Raw genomic sequence first — 21,047 nt, forward strand, 5'->3', positions numbered from 1 at the left:
TCTAAAAGGCCTAGGTTGATTGAAATATTCTTTGTAAATGTATACCAAGAATATGTATCATGCCAGTCCAGTACTATCGACAATATAATACACTGAAAAAAAAAATGATTTAATTAATAGACCATTAAAGTGTCACCATCTTTAGAAGTGCACTTTATTTTTTCTGGAGACAAATTTTGAAAGAAATTAACCAAACTGAAGATAACATATTTAATTAGTTTCAAGACAATTTCTTTAAATAATTTCTTTTCATAAGATTCACTTGATTCAGATATATAAGAACATTTTTCATTATGATTAGCATTTTTAATGAACATTTATCAAAATTTGATGATAACTAGGTGGACATTTGGAAAACAAGTCTTTTCGGTGATTGTTTGTGCACAACTCTTGTTTTGAGATTTGAAGAAAATTTAGATAAACAAAATTAGTTTTTTCCTAAACCATATAATGATACTTGTAGTTTTCCTGAATAATATTAGATGTTATCAAAATCTATTATAAAAGGTTTGATATTGATCATCTTATTTTGTTAAGAAAACCAAATTGTTGAATTACTTTCATTTTTTTTATTTAAAATATCACTTGCATGATTATTAGTTATTATTAATAGTAATAACTCATTTAATAATGTGAACAAACAATTGAATACAATGTACATCATGTACATTTATATAAACCTTTTACTTAAAAAACAATTATTAAAAGTAAGTTTATTTCAAATGCTAGTCAATAACTTTAGCTTTGACTTTTTGTCATTTCGACTCAAGATTCTTACTAAGAAGAAATTAAAAGAATAAGAAACAAAACAACAAAAAATGAAAAAAAAACCAATTGAAAAATAAAAAAAAATTAAATAACATTAAAGACAAAAAAATAATAATAAATTAACAGAGTAAAACAATATTTTATTCTACCTTTTCAAAAAAAGGTGAAATGTCAATTTTAAAAGAAATCAAAGTTACCTGTACAGGTAAATTTTAATGAAACATACCAGCTCTGATTGATTTTAACAGGTAACATAATTAGATAAAAAATCTGCCCATGATTTATGACCCCCAATAAATGGCCAACATCTCAAGATTGAATACCCCAATAAATGTTCACCATTGGATGTTGACCATACAAGAGGGTGGACATAACTAAGAGAAAGTCACAGGCTGTACTGTATCATAAGCAGGTCTCAAGCTACAAGGCGACTTGGGCGAAGAAGTCGCTTTTCCGACCGTCACCTCGCTTTCTCCGACCCCCAAAAGTGAAAACAATTCGCCCTGTTCTTGACGATACTCGCTTTCAGTCGCTTCCGTCATCAGACATTTTCATTTTTGGGGAAAGACGGCTTGAAGCCGTCAATTCCCTAATGGGGTTGACCAGAGTATCATTCCCTCACGTCAATCATTTTGTTTTGATAGTTTGGGAACCCCATCAAAATGTCATACTGAAATTGATGACAAGGAGAACAGATTGACTTAAATACATTTTTTACACATTTCCCTTCTGTTTCTCATGAAATTATCGCATATTGAGCTTTCCCTTACACTAGATACGTTTCTTTTACAGTCGGGAAAAATCAGTATTACGAAATATTCTAAATATATCTAACCTAGTGACGTCATTGTTGGAATGCCACACTACAAAGGGATATCCTTTATTCAGAATCATTATAAAAATCATTCACAGTACTTGTATACTAATTTAAAATCCGTATTTGTTAAATATAAAAAAAAATGATGCTTGCTGTAGTGTAGATGATTCACACACTAACATGAAATGCTTGAATCTGAGGCTATAATCAGATAATATGTAGGTCAACTTTCGCAGTAAACAATGTCAATGGGGATACATGAGATTGGGGAGAGAAACAGCAGTTTTCATTGTTTCTGTAAAATTCTGTTTTTAGAATCTTCCTCCAATTCAGGAGCACCTCAATTGATGAGTAATTTTACACTAAAATCAAAGTAAATGTTTCTTAAAATGTGACATTTAGTATATGATAAGTAGTCTTCTATATAAAAAAAATGTGTACCAACATAATTATTGAAATGGTTAAAAAAAAAAAAAAAAAAAATGTTGCTTTTTGTAGTTTATACCTATTGAGATTGGGGAGAGCAACTGCAGTTTTCATTCTTTCTGTAAAGTTATGTTTTTAGAATCTTTCTCCAATTAAGGAGCACCTCAATTGATCAGTAATTACCCACTAAAATGAAAGTTAATGTATATGAACACTAAAAATGTCACATTAAGTATATATATGATAAGTAGTCATCAATTAAAAAACAATTTTGCGTACCAACATAATTATTGTAGTGGTCATTTTTTTTTCTCATTTTTTTTTTTAAATATTGCTTTTTGTAGTTTAAAGCTATTTATTCATGAATTTTACAGATATATCAAAATGTGGGATCTGGAAACAAACTTCACACAGCTTTTATATCAATCATATTTGATTTTATAAGTACATGTATCCCTGTGATGAGAGTTGTAACTGGGAACTTTATCAATGGAAAATTAAAACTGAATAGATTTTTCAGTCCTCACTTTCTTGAGAATATTGTCACAAAAAATTGAGAATAGTCTTAGCCTGCCGTTCAGTTGTACATAATTAAAATTTTAAAATATAATGTAGTAGTTGTTAAATTCAATTGAATTTTAGATAATTAACTCCCAACTTAAATCAAATGTTTTGATTTAGAATGTGCAGATCTCATTGGTCCAAATTGTCTCTATGATGAATTCTTGACTAAGGAAATGAAATAACAATAAACAATAATTAGTTTCATTATTACTTTCTATATGTCTAGTTGTTCTAGCTGTTCTTTTGCTCATTCTTTGTATGTAGACTATCAAAAGATACCCCCTTAAAAATTGGAACAATGGCCGTCTTTTCCCTTCAGAGCTCTTCAGCTCTTTGATTTACCAAGTTGATGAAACACAAATTTTTTATTGATAATTAAAGAAATTTAGACATAAACGATTCATTATCTAAGAAAAGAGGTTGAAGCATTGTCTTTGCAGTGTGAAGCAGGTTATTTGATAAAAATACAACTTTTTATCACTTTGTGCATTTCTGCAAGTTCCGGTGCTTGTTACTCGAAAACGTACATCAACCTAAATTTCGGCGGGAAAATAAGTTTGTTACTTCATTTAAACGTGATAAAAGTTGCCTCCAGTAAATGTTAAATCCATTTATTGCATTAAAAACGTCATATTCCCTTTCCAAATAACTTGTCAAACATCGTTTATTTTTGTAAATTTTCTTGCATTCGTCAGCCATTGACCGATTTCTAAACTACGGATCTGAACCGGACCAGCTACGACCGAAATCTGTACTTTTACAATAATAACAACGGACGCATGGATGGAACAGCTGACAGAAGAATATTGATCCCAAAGGGAAAAATTACGTATTCCACACGCATTAAGAGACTTTTGGTTACATCTAATTGATTGGTGTACAAAATGTATATAATTCCCTATATTTTTTATGGATTGTTTCAAAGTTGCTTGACTCTTGAGACTATTAATTATATTATGGCCCAGATTAATAACTTTTATATTTTTTGATGAGAAACACTGAATTTCATACACAAGATAGATTTGAATTAAATTGTAATTGATATATATATTATAATTTCATTACATTTTTTAAAATAAAAAAATATTTTTTTTAGTGCTAGATATTAAATATTCAGTTGGTAGTTTCTCACAAGAACCTTAGTAATACTTAAACAACTTTTAATTTGAAATGTTACTTTAATTTTATACTCAGATATGAATTGAATGATATAAAAAGAACATTATTTACATATGACCCTTTATACTATAGTAAAATCCAAACATTGTAGCGCACCGCGCGAATGACCACTTCTCCCTATCAGTTTCAAAAAGAGAAGTCACTTCTCCCTATAATTCTGAAGTAGTGTGAGCCCTGATCATAAGCAACAAGAGTACTAAGTTTCAAGTTGATTAGACTTCAGCTTCATCAAAAACTACCTTGACCAAAAACTTTAACCTGAAACTCCCACTTTCATTTTCTATGTTCAGTGGACCGTGAAATTGGGGTCAAAAACTTTAAAATAACCTGAAGTGGGGCGAACAGATTCACGGAAGAACGAACGGACAGACGAACGGAGGCACAGACCAGAAAACATAATGCCCCTCTACTATCATAGGTGGGGCATAAAAATATAACATAATCACTTATGATTTGTTATACTATACATTTATTTCCTGTGCCTGAGGGAGATATGAAGATTTGTTCACCCAAGAAAAATCATATTTCATAAGGACATCGAGGGTGAACAAATCTTCATATCTCCCTCAGTCAAGGGAAATGAATGTTTTATTCCACTGCCGATACTTTATTTTTACTTCTGAACATAAGATAATAATTTACATAATTATTTTCTTATTTGTTTTTTTTATAATTAAACACATCATACACAATTATAATCTGTACAGATTAAAAGTTAATTTAATTTCGTTTTTCTCTGTTTTTTAGAACTAAAATAACAGATAAAACGAAATTACTATTCTCTTATTAAAAAACATGTCAAAAACATTTTACAACATTAACCACTCGGGTAACGTCGCACAATGCAATTCAGACATTCAGAGGGGAATATTGAGCTTTGGTCGACGTCACATGGGATAGTTTCAACCAATCAAATGTTGATTTTGCTATCATAATTAACATGTAGTGGAATAAAATATTTTATCTACATCATGTACATGTATGTGTATAAAGACTCGCTGATGATATTTTATTGTATATTTGTTTACAGCTCATTTGTTTATGATTAGTTATAAAATATTTTCTCTACATGTATGTGCACAAAATTTTTATGAATGAACTTAAAAGACACTCATTTATCAAATGTTATTATTTTACAGATGAGGAAACAGCAGCAGCATGTTCAGTCCACGTTAGAAAGTTTTAAGATAGATTTTGAAAACATAGACATTTCTTGTCCAAACAATGAAGAAGACAAAAAGTTTATGAGAGCCAACAGTAAAACTCCTGAAGGATCAACAGTTCCATTACCTCCTCAGATTTTTAATGAGGAAGAATACTGTGGAGTAAGTATCAGGGGAAATAACTCATTAATTTCTCTGATGAATACTGAGATACTCTCCTAAACATTCTAAACATCATTATAAATTTAGACAGACATCTTGACTAACTATATAGCTAGCGCTTATATAATTATCAGCTTTAAAATATTTGCGTAAAACCCATCTTAACGCCATTTAGGTAACTGCACGTCGCTTACATTCTTATAGAGAGACCAAAAGAAAAAGTAAATACTGCCTACAGTTTAAATCTTGTGTAGTATGGATAAATTTATATTTTTGTTATTCAGCAATTTCAAGCTTTGCTGGTTGTCAAATTGTCACAGTACAACACAATTTTTGTATATGAAAACTGTTTATGTTAACTTAATAAAAATGTTAAATGATAATGTTTATAGCATTGGATCTAGACCTGTTCCAATAAGTTCAGCAGAGAAGACAGAATATCAAAAAGCACAATAATATCAATAAAAAAGTTAAAGCAATCATGGCAATGGAACAAACTGACAACATGAACAAATACTCTGGTTATATACACATGATGCATTGAAAGTCACATACAAAAATGAAAATATTGTTAAGTTTTGATATCAGACTTGTAAAACTTATTTTTAGGTTTGTATCATGAGTCATTACATCATTTACATGTATATTTATAGGAAATAATTTTCATTTTTTCAGGATTATGAAGATTTTGATTTAAATGTTGAAGACAATTTATTATACGAATTTTTGAAAATGGCACCACAAAAGAAAACATCTGAAGCCTCAGTAACTGTAACAGGAGTAAGTAATCATCTTGTTACAAGGGTAGGGTATACAATGATCTTGGGTAAAATGTTTGAGAGATGTAAGTAGTTACTAGTGTCAAACCGAAAAGAGAAACAATGTGATTATTAGGTGCTCCTGTATCCATGGGATACATAAAACTGACTTTTTTTAAATCACTAGTTACAAGCTTTTGAGCTACATGTAGCTGATCTGAGAATACAGACTGATCCAGAAATGTTATACAGGTCATAGTGTTCTCCCCAGATAATTCATAAAGCATCATGGTAAACAGGGAAATTTGAAATACCATCTTTTTTCTAAAAATAATAGCATCACATCCAAAACATAATCTATAAGAAAATCAATTCAGATAACATCACATTCAAGAATTATAGCATCACATTATCATGATGCTAAAAGGCCCTGGGAAGAACTCTGCAAGTCATATGAACTTAACTGGTCTTCCCTTAAATAAAATGGGAACTTGCCATATAATATGTACAAGTACTCCATAATATGATAATTTATGACTTTTGTTTCCAATTGGTCTTCATCTAGTTAAAGAAATGTTGCCTTTTATTGCAGATATTTTGAATTTGATTTTGTTATATGTATAATTGTACAAGAGATTTCATATATGTTGTAAAATATCACCTAAGCCAGTAACATGGTACATGTTTAAACTCTATACTTTGTATCAGGAGGAGGAAGATGAAGAAAAGAAAGATGAGGTATCCATGGTAACATGGCATGTGCATGGTGTTTTATCCAATCAAAATCTCCTTTTACATTTGGGGAAGATAAAATCTGATAGCAATAAGTTTTCCCCAGTTTTGATCATTGTATGATCATGTGATTAAAATGATATTCTCCTTATAAATTCCTAGATTCTTAATAATGAATTCTGTATATTCTACATGTTCTATACCAAATTCAGAAATTTTGGTTGTGAGCATTTATGAACAAGTACCATTGGCACCTACCAAACTAAATTATGTCTAATCTAGTTTTAATGCAGTTTTGTAGTTTTGGCATTTATAATTGTTGTTATGGCTGTTTCACTTTAAAGTATGGAAGGCTATCTTTTTGAATCTTGTTGAAGAAAATAGTCAAGAATACACCTTTTGCCCTTTCATTATATATTTTAAGTTCATGTAATAGCCCTGATGAAAAACCAATGTTGATAGTGATACTTTACATTAAGTATGATAAGTATAGATAAATATATTGTCATAGTTTATAAATGTACCCTGTTTTGTATTTTATATGACAAATGTTTTACATTGTCTAGTGTATAAAATAGTGAGATAGAAATATGTGTTAATTTTTGTTATTACTAACTGTTATATAAAGATACATGTACTGATAAACTTACAATCAAACACAAATCAAAGTAAACACTTTTAACTATATATAGTTCTTTGCCAGTTTACTGATGTTTGAATAAATTTTATGTTCTGACTACCACATATCCCATGTTTATCAATTGTGTTTGATTGTAATACAATTCCTTGATATTTTTATACGATATTGGTATTGCGTTGTCGTCAGCGTCGTCCCAAGACAGATGGTTTCCGGATAATAACTTTAGTATAAGTAAATAAAAATCAATAAAATTTTAACACAATGTTAATAACCACAAAAGGAAGCTTTGGATTGATTTTGGGGGTTATAGTCCCTAAGGTGTAGGAATTAAGGGCCCAAAGGGGTCCAAAACAAGCATTTATCTAGTGTCAGGACAATAAGTTCAAGTTTAAGTTGTGTATAAGTTTTTCAATTGTTCTGAAATCGTACCGCAATGTTAAATACCATAAGTAGAAAGTTTGGATATATTTTAAGGGTTATGGGGCAAACAGTCTAGGAATAAAGGGGGAAAAAGGGGCGAAAAACAACCATTTTTGTAGTTTCAAGACATTAAATTGGAGTTATCTTTCTTTGTCCAGAATGGTTGTTGAATCACTTAAAACTAATACAAGTTTTATGAAATCTTCTTTGAAAATTGGAGTTATTTTTCATTGTCCAGAATAGTAGCCGAATTAACTTAAGTCAATGCTATATATACAATGCAATATTCTCTTTACTACCAACTGATAAATTAAAGCAATCTTTACCATTCAGTGATTACAAGCACTTTGATTACCATTCTAGGGTTATGCCCCTTTACAAGTTGAAAAATTGAAGATTTTTTTAGTTTCTGTTCTCTTAACTTAAGTTTGTCTTAACTAAATTTAATGAAATGTGTACATAATGCTTATTACCTCTAAACTCAGTTTAAGTTCAATTTTTGGCAGCTTCACTTTTACAGTTCTAAAGTTATGTCCCTTTATAACGTTATATGCTAGCGGGGGCATCGTCTGTGTCCCTTTGGACACATCCCCCATTTATTTTTTAGAAGTTACTATTAATTAATATAAATTTTTACCATGACTGTATGACATTTTATATTTTAATATTTTATGATGTATTTAAATGAGTAGTTATTGTTGCAAACTCCATTAGTATTTGAATTGAGATCATTTTTGGAATAAGGGAAAGGGGGAGGTGAAAAAATGGGGGGGGGGCAATTTTTCTCATTTCAGATCTCAGAAATTAAAAAGAAACTTCTTCAAATATTTTTTATACAGTGAGGATTAATATTCAACAGCATAGTGAATTGCTCAAAAGCAAAAAAAAAAGTTCATTAGACCACATTCATTCTGTGTCAGAAACCTTTGCTGTGTCAACTATTCAATCACAATCCAAATTCAGAGCTGTATCCAGCTTGAATGTTGTGTCCATACTTGCCCCAACCGTTCAGGGTTTGACCTCTACGGTCGTATAAAGCTTTGCCCTGTGGAGCATCTGGTTAAAATATGTTAAGCATGCATTAACAATGTAGCTAGTTGAGAGCAAATTATATCAAACAGTGAAAAATTTTACAAAAAACTTTCAGAAAAAAAAATGTGCATTATGATAATTGTATATAAATGAACTATAAAAGTTGAATTTTAAGAAGACAGATTATGAAATCAGTCCTAATTTTGTACAGTATCTTTGTCATTAGATGTGCATGATATTGATGTCAATCCTGATTTTAATACAATTTAACTTGATGTTACTATGATCTACAAGACAAGAGTGATGTGGCATGTTACTTTCTTTATGCAACAAATAATAGTCATATTAGTAGTAGATATACATTTTTGTAGGTAAATAATTTTATATGGTTGTACATGTATAATTTCTATAAGTTGTTATAAACCATCACAGTGTTAGTTTCATAAATACAAAAGTTGTTTAAGTTAATAGATATATCAGATCTAATTACTTTTTACCACATATGTTGTTGTTGAACATATGTCAAATCCCTTTTAAAATTGAAATTAAAACTGACCTAAAGAAAAAAATTATATTATAATAAGATCCCTTTATAACATGCATGATAACACATGTATTTTGTTTTTTTATTCTAAAAAGGGGTATTATTCATGAAAATTAATGCCAAATTTTATAATTGTTATAAAATGAGAATTGATATAGGAATTGCAATCGAAATCTGAATCTTTTTTTCAAGCAGTTCCAGTACCTTGAATCTTTTCTATTCATTATGTATATTTTTAATACCTTTAGTGACTGATTTTTACAAATATTTATATTAAACCAAATCAGGAGAAAACAGAATTGATAGAAGAGGTTGGTGAAAAAGAGGAAGTTAAAGAAAAGGAGGACAAAGAAAATGAGAAAAATAAAACAGATTCTGCTGATGAAAAGAAGGAAGGAGAGTTAGAAGGGGAAGAAAAGAAAGAAGAAGATAAAAAGGAAGGAAAGACAGACAAGAAAGTAGGAGAGGAAAAGAAGGAAGAGGATAAAAAGGATGGAGAGGAGGAAAAGAAGGAAGAAGAGGAAAAGAAGGAAGAAGAGAAAAAGACAGATGAGACAGATAGCAAAGAAGAAACAAAGGATGACAAGAAGTTGGAGGATGGAGAAGAGAAAGAAAAAACAAAAGCTGAGAAAAAGGTTACTGTGTGAACCTAGCATGATACTCTCCAGAATTCAATTTTAATGACCAAACTGAGAAATAATTACCAAGCCAACAGAATACATGCATGGTGTTTCCACGTGTGATAAATGGTGTATGGTGTGAAAGGTGCACCCATTGCATCATGCACCTCAGATTGGAAAGATGTGTTGTACTGTTTCCATGGATTTACAGTAGAATAGACAAAGCATGGTGTGGTTTTACCAGAGTGTGTCAGACTTTGGGAACAGTTTTGTGAACCAGATAGATATAATCAGAGTTTTAATGGTTTAACATGATGTTTTTTTAACCATCAAGTGTGTGAACCTTGTTTCAGTTGATACTATATATAATTATACTACAAACATATTGTTTTGTTGTGTTGACAATGTTATGATTAGTTAGTTATAGGAATGTTGAACCAGTAGTCTGTTAGTTTTAATATTTAGTGACAATGACGCATGCATTAAAAAGTTGAAAAAAAATATTTTTTGTGAGTGATGTTAGGTGTACTTTTCTTTTTAACATTTTCTTCAGATATGGTTAATGATGTTATATATTTTTAATGATCAATAATTAAACTTTTTTTTTATGTTTTTAATGAGTTATTTCCCTTGATAAGACTTGAAAATAACTTATATTCTGGAGATTTGCCAATACCACAGAGTCAAAAAACTAAATCATATCATGAACAAGTAACTTTGTTAATCATTCTTCCTTCTAATAACGAGATAATAGTAAGCAAACTTTCTCTGTATAATTATATTAATTATGTCATTTAAATATCTTCAGGAAAAGCCAGTTGAGGAAGGAAATGAAAACAAGGTAAATTTGGCACAGACATTGTTATCTTTAAACCCTTTAACTTTTGTTTAAGAAAAGTTTAAGGGTAGTTTACATTTATAAATGATTGATCTTAACGTAGAAATTCGAAATTGAGAATACAACACAAATCAACAGTAGACACGCTATGATAAAAAGTAAACAAATTGTCTCAATGTCTGGAGTTCTATATCCACAGATTGCCCTTTTTTTTTAAATGATAAATATGGAAGATTTAACATTATTTTTTAAAGAGACTATAAGAATTTAAAAATGCTGAATAACCGGAATTAATATTTTGAACTAAATTTATTATAGGAGGAGTCTAAAGGAGAAGAAGTAAGTGGCATGAAGTATCACCCCTTAAATAACAGAAATTTACTAACAAAATTACTTTGTTTCTTTTCGGTCATTTATTGTTCAGCATACATTCTCTATGCTTAAGATATCTTTTACTAACTTATTATTAAATAGTTTTTCTCAGTAGTAAATACAAACCATTCTATATCACTGAATATAACAATAAGCCTGATTCAAAGACTAATGTTTAATGTAATATTAATTATGCTGTATATTGTAATATACATTGTTTGTAAGATGTATTTTTACAGCAATTTATTTCAGAAGTATTGGTTATATATGTTATCAGTCAGCTTTTAATACTAATGCTAGCACTACAAGGCAGCACTGGCAACCGCAAAGTGGAAAGGGATTTATATAAGTTGCAAAACTTGTTTCCCAATCCACTATAAATAAATATGTTTAAAACTATATACTTATGCTAAATATATACTATAAAAAAAATACTTGATATGTACCAGTATTTGAAAAAAAAATCAAATGTTTTTTTCAAATAACCAACAATTGTTCAGGAAGGAATGACTCATTGTTAGAAAGGTAGATAGTCGCAATTATAGCAATTACATTTATTCTACTTGAAATTTCTATCATTACTTGTTTAAGAGTGAGTTATGATTATGAGACATTTCTATCACTTAAGTTTAATGCCATATAAAAAGAAGATGTGGTATGATTGCCAATGAGACAACTATCCACAAAAGACCATAGTATGTTTAGTAATTTTCAAATTTGATTGAATAAATGTATATTTGAAGAAAGAGGAAACAAAAGAGAAAGCTGAGGAAAGTAAGACTGATGAAACAGAAGAGACAGCTACTTTTACTTTATCTGCTGATGTTACGATAGATGAAGAGAAAAAGGAGGAAGATGTTAAAGAGGAGGCAAAGGTTGAAGAGGTGAAAGAAGAAGAAAAAGAAGTTAAAAAGGAGGAAGAAAAAGCTGAGGAGACAGTAAAAGAGAAAGAAAAGGTAGAAGAGTCTCAAAAAGAAGAAGAAAAAGTTGAAGAAACCCCAAAAATTGAGGAAAAGGTTGAAGAAACTCCTAGAATAGAGGAAAAGGTGGAAGAAACTCCGAAAGTAGAGGAAAAGAAGGAAGATCCTCCAAAAGAAGAAGAAAAAGTAGAGGAACCTCCAAAAATAGAAGAAAAGGTAGAAGAATCTCCAAAGGAAGAGGAAAAGGTAGAAGAACCCCCAAAAGTAGAAGAAAAAGAGGAGGCAAAGGTAGAGGAGAAAATTCCAGAACCAGTAGAAATAGAGGAAGAGGAGGACAATTCTTTAGAGGCAAGGAGAAGGAGACGAAGAATGGAGAGAGAAAAGAAAGAAAAAGAAGAAGCAGCAGCTGCTGAGGAAGCTTCAAGTTCAAGGAGAGGGAAGGAACAAGAATCTGAAGATTCTGGAGTCTCAGAGTCTCTGGAAGAAAGGAGAAGACGACGACGTGAAGAGAGAGGTAAAAAGGACGAAGACTCATCTGCTGTAGAAGAAACAGCTGCTGAGAGAAGAAGACGTCGTAGGAGGGAAATGGAAGATTAGGTATTCTGCATGAAGTGTGGAATAGGCAAGCAATAGCCTTTAACATGTATATTGTTTCCATGCCTGAAAGCATCATGTGATGTTCTAACACGGATTGAAATGATGGAAGTAGATTTAACTCAATTTGTTTAGCATGGTATGTTTTAGCAAATTCACACCACAGACATATTCGTCAACCAGCATGGTGTGATATTCTAACAGAGTTTCAATTAAATAAAGTAGATATAACTCAATTGTTTGGCATGGTGTTTTATAGACAATAATTCACACCATTGATGATCGATTATTCGTCAACCAGCATGGTGTGTGATTTTCTAATAAGAGTTTGAATTAAGGAAAGTTGATTTAACTGAATACTTTGGCATGGTGTTTTATAGGCAATCGTTCACAACACAGATGGCAGGATATTGATCAACTAGCATTGTAGTGTGATGACAGTGATATTGCATTGTCCTAGGTACATTGTATGTGTGAATTTGTGAACAGATGACAAATGTCAGTAGACAACAGCTATACCGTCGGTATATTGCTAGAAAAGTCTTGGGCTGCATGAAATGACCGGTACTGATAGTCTGATGGCATAAAGTTTATACCAAGTAACAATAGTTAGGCAGCATGGAGTGACCGGTAACAACAAATAGGAATTGAAGGAATTCATTCATTTGATGTTTAGTTTGAGCATGGCATGAACAATGAATTAATAATGTTTCAGTTTAAAATTTGTTGTTTCTGTACATTTAAAAAATAAATTATCCTGAGTGAATTATTGTTGAACTATTGTTTAAAATTATATGAGTTGAACTGATTTATTTTCCCAAAACAAGGTATTTGAAGAAAAATATTTTCATTTTATAAAATAAAGTATTATGAAACATACATTTAAATAATTTTGCTGTAAATCACAATTATTATATCTTAATGATAATGTTTAAAATATTGTACATGTAATAAACATATTGTCGTTACCAATAATATTGCAATTGATTTAATTTAAATATCTCTTTTTCAGAGAAGGCTGTGGCTAATATTCACAATTATTAAGAATTATCACAAGGATGTATAATAATGACATTTTAAGACAAATATAATTTAATATTGTTTTCAGTTAACAGCTTTGTCATCTTTTAAAATGAACTTGAATTTAAATTTTATACTTTCAGGGTCCAAAACACAGGCAATAGCCATTGAACCTTGTGTTGCTTTATTTGTCAATTTATTCATATATGCACTTAAACTATTTTTCTTTGTTTTGCTTGCAGGGAGGTGAAACAACAGAATAAGAGAAAAAATCTAAGTCAAATTTGAAGGTAAATTTGAATTATATTTGAATAAACTTGTAGCATTCACTTCAATCACAGTCAGATCATTTATATAGCCACAAAAAAAAACAAAAAAAAATTGGGAGGGGGGAGTGGGAGCAATTTGGCAACAGCATAGTAAATTCAAATCACATAACCAATTCAAGTTCTTTGACTAAAGTTATTCTGTGTCAGAAACCTATTATGTGTCAATATTTAATTACAATCAAAATTTAGACCTGTACCAAGTGTGCATATTGTGTCTATTTTGGCCCAAACTGTTCCAGGGTGGACCTCTGTGGTCATATCCAGCTGCGCTCAACTAAGCAATTTATTAGATTTTATGGAATTTAATAGTTTTAGTAGAAACTAGACTCTTTAAAATGACCAATTAAGGGCATACGATACAGTTACAGGGGAGGTAATGACATTGCTAATGTAAATTGTTATTTTCGCGACGTCAAACTATGACTTATCGGGAAAAGATTCAGTTTTCGACTGATTTTTATCATTCAAACTTAACTTACTTGAAAACGAGTTCATCGACTCCTCTATTTTTTAATGCTATTTGGATTGATTACGTGTAAAGATTAAGTGTGCCAATTTTCATGAAAATGTAAATAGTGCAATTTTTTTAAATTTGATAAATATACAGCAAAACATTATGTTTTTTTTTCTACATTCATGAACATTTGATATATGAGTTATTTCTGAATAAAAATGTATAAATTTTTTAAATACTTATAAAATACAGAAAGTACAAATTATTTAACAAAAAACAATTTGTGTTTATCTTTTAAAACAAAAAAGTTATGGTTTTCTTTCGAAAGGGAAAATACGGCCACAAATCTCAACTTTGAGCAAATATACAGAATTTCGACATCATTTTACTCAAAAAGTAGCTCATGAAGGTATATTTTTTATTATATATTTGATTTAATCAGGTAAAAAATAGTCTATATGGAAATTTTTATCAAAATGTAAATATGGGATCAAAACTGTATCATATGCCCTTAAACACACTCAATTGTATTCACTTGAAGATATTTTCTTCTTTTCTTTAAAAATGACTAGACACTGAATTGTCAGTTCATTGTTTAAGGATTATGCCAAAATTGTTATCATCTAGTTGATTGTTTTTATACGCCTGCAAAAAATTTTTTTTGCGGTCATATATTGGTATCACGTCGTCATCGTCCAAAGGCGGATGGTTTCCGGATAATAACTTTAGTATAAGTAAATAGAAATCAATGAAATTTTTAACACAATGTTTATAACCACAAAAGGAAGCTTGGGATTGATTTTAGGGGTTATTGAATTTTTGGCAGCTTCACTTTTACAGTTCTAAAGTTATGTCCCTTTATAACATTATATGCTAGAGGGGGTTTCCTCATTTATTTTTTTAGAAGTTACTTTTATTAATATTAATTTTAACCATGACTATGACATTTTATATTTTATTTTTTTATGATGTATTTAAATGAGTAGTAATTGTTGCAAACTCCATTAGTATTTGAATTGAGATCATTTTTGGAATAAGGGAAAAAGGGGGGGGGGTAAAAAAAAATTTGGGGGGGGGGGAGAGGGTTCAATTTTTCTCATTTCAGATTTCAGAAATTAAAAAGAAATTTTCTTCAATTATTTTTTTTGAGAGGATTAATATTCAACAGCATAGTGAATTGCTCAAAAGCAAAAAAACTAATTTTAAGTTTATTAGACCACATTCATTCTGAGTCAAAAACCTATGCTGTGTCAACTATTTAATGATCATAATCCAAATTCAGAGCTGTATCCAGCTTGAATGTTGTGTCCATACTTGCCCCAACTGTTCAGGGTTCGACCTCTGCGGTCGTATAAAGCTATGCCCTGCGGAGCATCTGGTTTTATATACTTGTCAAGAGATATTCTAGAAACTTTTTTTATCATATAAAAAATAAAGAATTTTCTGATATAATGCAACTGAATTGCATATAATATATATACACCAGAATATTGAAACACAATCACACTAACAGGCCACCTGTCTATTTTTTCTTCCTTTTCAAAAACAACTGTAATGACAAACTACAATCCCACTAGATACAACAATAATAGAACAACAACAAACTACAAACATTTTGATTTAGTTGTCAGCATTCAACAAAATAACTTTCTTTATTGGTAAAGATTAATATTTTTTCTTTTAGGTGCTGACTGACTGGTTTCCTGCCTGACAATACTTTTGCTCATCTTCATAGCTCATCATGACCAGAAACTTACTCCAGTTTACTGCTGAAGGACTGTTTGTTTTCATCAAATGCTTTCCATGTTCACATTATGTGCTTTTACACATAAATTGACAGGCAGAGAAATGTTAAAAGAGATAGATAGTTGCAATATTTGTGTTCGAATAAGCATTTGTTAATTTCAGTATTTGCAAATTGGTTTTGGTATTTTTGTGCTTTTTACTAACCACCTCAATACTAATGACATATGTCACCTATTGGAACACAGTACATATCATATTGTCAGGAATCAAACTAGTTTTAGAGAAATCTCTGTCAGACAGGGACATGTAGAACTAATTATAAGTATTTATTTTAATAACCATGTAATAAGCTTAATCTATAGCTTGATATAATGGCAGCCTGTATATTTTATATTTTTTCATCAATTATAAGTTATAACAAATCTTTTCAAAGACAAATTTTTCTTATGTTTTTTGGCTAAATTATTTTTGATACAGGAATGAAAAAAAAAATCTGTTTGATCAAAATTAGAAAACTTCTTTTTGAAGTAATTTTATAGTGCAATTTTTTCTTAATATACTCATTGTGTAGTAGGAAACACATACTCTTTGTAAATAAATGAATGCATACTTCATTTTCTAAACATAAACAAATTTGTGAAAATGACAGCATTCATCTCTGCAATATTTTGGCTATGGAAAATGTTATAAATGTTCAATCTACTTATGTACCTTGTCGACCTCAACAGGGGATTTTAAGCCATATTTCTGCGTAAGTTTGCAATATTACAGAACTAATTACCTTTGTGCTGAAATAAAAATCAAAATCTGTCTCTCTTATCCAACTTAATATATAAGTAAGAATTAAGCATAATAGAGTTGACCTTTGAACCTCATTGATTTTAACAAGATTTAATGAACTCTTATTTTTTCGTCTTTAAGTCTTCTTCTTATAGAAATTAAGAAGAAGATAAAGAAAGAATTTTGTGTTATAGTTAAAAAAAAAGATTGTCTCTTCTTTCCATTTTGATATTTGTTTAGTTTATTTCCCTCATATGGATTGTTTTTACTGATAGAATTCATTGAGATATTCCTAGATTGGAATACATATCGGGTAATACATGATATCATAGAACCATTCCAAGTTTCCATTTTGCAATATCACATTTTTACAGCAATGATTATGTGTTTATATGAATGATTGTGTCCTCTCTGTCCATGATCAATGATGTGGAGAAACCCATCACAATGCCCCTTATATTCTATAAAAATCCGCCAATATAAAGGGGGGGGGGCGTCCACAATGTTATCACATGTAATAGTTCCATATAAGACTAAAAAGAAAACAAAAAAAGTAGTTTTCAGGAATGAACATTTTAAAGTTTTAGTTTTTGGAAGAAATTCAGAATTTAAATGAAATCTCATTAATTTACATTAGAAGACATGAACTTTTGTAAGAATCTTAATACTTAGATTGAATCCTTGTTCATGGACAGAAGATTTTAAGATGATATTTGTTTTCTTCTGCCTTATCATACAATTTTGTTATATTTAGTTTGTTTATGATTTTTTTAGTTTGTTATTTATATCATAAAATGGTATAAAAATTTACAGTGTCATATTTGTTGTGTACTATGTTAAAAGCATATTTTAATTGACTTACTAAGATTTAATATATTACATGGCTGATCTGACCACCAGTTTAAAGAAGAAAAAGATAATTGAGTGAAAAGGTCACAATTAGCTTATCTAATGTAGAAGTTTGTCTGTACATGTACCTTCGTCACTTTTCCCTTTGTTTTGTATCTGTAATAAATGTCTCTTTACAAGTGCTCATCAGGAATAATGGAGAAAAAAAAAAGAAAATATGTTTATGTTTGTTTTCCAAGAAGGATAGGTATTTAGTCCATTTTAGAGACTTTCGTAAACAATGTGACTATTTTTCCAATCAAACCATATTACAAATGTACAGATCAGACTGGTAAAAGTCATTGAACAATATATAACACCCTTTTATTTAAAGAATATATGTTTATGCTTTTCTTTTGCAATTTTCTTATTTTATTTATATACAAACATATATGTATTGTGTATTTTAATGCCATTTTCTTTCCATTAAAATAACATGTAAATAATATCTAGTTTTTATACCCCCGCTTTATACCCCCGCTTTAAAAAAAGGGGGGGGGGGGTATACTGTTTTACCTCTGTCTGTCCGTCCATCAGTCCGTCCGTCCGTCAGTCAGTCCGTCCCATGAAACTTTCGTCACATTTTTCTCAGGAACTACACATCCACCCTTTCTGTAATTTGGTATCAACATTTATATATGTCAGCCATACCGTGTGATGCGTTTTCAGATTCATCACTTGACAACTTCCTGTTTACCGAACACTTGTCTGATTTTACACATGATAGCCAAGTTGAAAATTTTCGTCACATTTTTCTCAGGAACTACAATACAAGGATTTCTGAAATTTGGTTTCAGGATTTATATAAGTCAGCTATACCGTGTGATGCGTTTTCAGATTCATCACTTGACTACTTCCTGTTTACCGACACTTGTATGATTTTACACATGATAACCAAGTTAAAAATTTTCGTCACATTTTTCTCAGGAACTACAATACAAGGATTTCTGAAATTTGGTTTCAGGATTTTTATAAGTCAGCTATACCGTGTGATGCGTTTTCAGATTCATCACTCGACAACTTCCTGTTTACCGAACACTTTCATATTTTTACACTATTAATAATATCCACTTGCGGCGGGGGTATCATCAGTGAGCAGTAGCTCGCAGTTTCACTTGTTTTTTATGCATAACAGTAGATGTATGCTTTGTTGTAACAACTTTCGGCATTTAGCACACTCCCGGGAATCTATGACGGCCTTGAAGGTCACTTCCTTTTAATGAATTGTGGACAAACTATGCATGCGACCCCCCAAAAATAGCTGCAGAAAGTTAGCATACTGCCAGGGCAACTCACTAATAACACTAAAGTTGTGCTCAGCCGATAAACTCGCCGGTATTTTTGAAAAAACGGAGAAAACGATAAGACCCAATAACGTTAGCGGATAGTGCCATTTTGTTAACGTAATCGTAAACGTGCACACCTTAGATTGACAGACGTTGCGCCCACAATATTTAGGCCACCCATAAAAAATTGATATCGACTTGTAGCACAGGAACAGGGCAACAAATGCAGATGTATGCTTTGTTGTAACAACTTTCGGCATTTAGCACACTCCCGGGAATCTATGACGGCCTTGAAGATCACTTCCTTTTAATGAATTGTGGACAAACTATGCATGCGACCCCCCAAAAATAGCTGCAGAAAGTTAGCATACTGCCAGGGCAACTCACTAATAACACTAAAGTTGTGCTCAGCCGATAAACTCGCCAGTATTTTTGAAAAAACGGAGAAAACGATAAGACCCAATAACGTTAGCGGATAGTGCCATTTTGTTAACGTAATCGTAAACGTGCACACCTTAGATTGACAGACGTTGCGGCCACAATATTTAGGCCACCCATAAAAAATTGATATCGACTTGTAGCACAGGAACAGGGCAACAAATGCATAACAGTAGATGTATGCTTTGTTGTAACAACTTTCGGCATTTAGCACACTCCCGGGAATCTATGACGGCCTTGAAGGTCACTTCCTTTTAATGAATTGTGGACAAACTATGCATGCGACCCCCCAAACAAAAATAGCTGCAGAAAGTTAGCATACTGCCAGGGCAACTCACTAATAACACTAAAGTTGTGCTCAGCCGATAAACTCGCCGGTATTTTTCAAAAAAAGGAGAAAACGATAAGACCCAATAACGTTAGCGGATAGTGCCATTTTGTTAACGTAATCGTAAACGTGCACACCTTAGATTGACAGACGTTGCGGCCACAATATTTAGGCCACCCATAAAAAATTGATATCGACTTGTAGCACAGGAACAGGGCAACAAATGCATAACAGTAGATGTATGCTTTGTTGTAACAACTTTCGGCATTTAGCACACTCCCGGGAATCTATGACGGCCTTGAAGGTCACTTCCTTTTAATGAATTGTGGACAAACTATGCATGCGACCCCCCAAACAAAAATAGCTGCAGAAAGTTAGCATACTGCCAGGGCAACTCACTAATAACACTAAAGTTGTGCTCAGCCGATAAACTCGCCGGTATTTTTGAAAAAACGGAGAAAACGATAAGACCCAATAACGTTAGCGGATAGTGCCATTTTGTTAACGTAATCGTAAACGTGCACACCTTAGATTGACAGACGTTGCGGCCACAATATTTAGGCCACCCATAAAAAATTGATATCGACTTGTAGCACAGGAACAGGGCAACAAATGCATAACAGTAGATGTATGCTTTGTTGTAACAACTTTCGGCATTTAGCACACTCCCGGGAATCTATGACGGCCTTGAAGGTCACTTCCTTTTAATGAATTGTGGACAAACTATGCATGCGACCCCCCAAACAAAAATAGCTGCAGAAAGTTAGCATACTGCCAGGGCAACTCACTAATAACACTAAAGTTGTGCTCAGCCGATAAACTCGCCGGTATTTTTGAAAAAACGGAGAAAAAGATAAGACCCAATAACGTTAGCGGATAGTGCCATTTTGTTAACGTAATCGTAAACGTGCACACCTTAGATTGACAGACGTTGCGGCCACAATATTTAGGCCACCCATAAAAAATTGATATCGACTTGTAGCACAGGAACAGGGCAACAAATGCATAACAGTAGATGTATGCTTTGTTGTAACAACTTTCGGCATTTAGCACACTCCCGGGAATCTATGACGGCCTTGAAGGTCACTTCCTTTTAATGAATTGTGGACAAACTATGCATGCGACCCCCCAAACAAAATTAGCTGCAGAAAGTTAGCATACTGCCAGGGCAACTCACTAATAACACTAAAGTTGTGCTCAGCCGATAAACTCGCCGGTATTTTTGAAAA

General features: G+C 31.4%; 1 protein-coding gene across 2 annotated transcripts in view; it reads left to right on the forward strand.

The window, feature by feature from the left end:
- Positions 1-18,212, forward strand: part of LOC139493140 (golgin subfamily A member 6-like protein 25) — a 24,341-nt gene extending 6,129 nt beyond the window's left edge. Inside the window, exons 2-10 of one of the 2 annotated variants that reach the window (XM_071281311.1) lie at positions 4,894-5,079; positions 5,755-5,859; positions 6,546-6,575; positions 9,493-9,840; positions 10,634-10,666; positions 10,982-11,002; positions 11,779-12,552; positions 13,812-13,859; positions 16,037-18,212. In XM_071281311.1, the coding sequence (XP_071137412.1) occupies positions 4,894-5,079; positions 5,755-5,859; positions 6,546-6,575; positions 9,493-9,840; positions 10,634-10,666; positions 10,982-11,002; positions 11,779-12,552 (1,497 nt within the window). In that variant the 3' untranslated portion in view covers positions 13,812-13,859; positions 16,037-18,212. The remainder of the gene's footprint in view (positions 1-4,893; positions 5,080-5,754; positions 5,860-6,545; positions 6,576-9,492; positions 9,841-10,633; positions 10,667-10,981; positions 11,003-11,778; positions 12,553-13,811; positions 13,860-16,036) is intronic. The other variant, XM_071281312.1, reaches the window with a different exon arrangement.
- Positions 18,213-21,047: the final 2,835 nt, after the last annotated feature.

The sequence above is a fragment of the Mytilus edulis genome, chromosome 10, assembly GCF_963676685.1.
Source record: "Mytilus edulis chromosome 10, xbMytEdul2.2, whole genome shotgun sequence".
Lineage (NCBI taxonomy): Eukaryota > Metazoa > Mollusca > Bivalvia > Mytilida > Mytilidae > Mytilus > Mytilus edulis.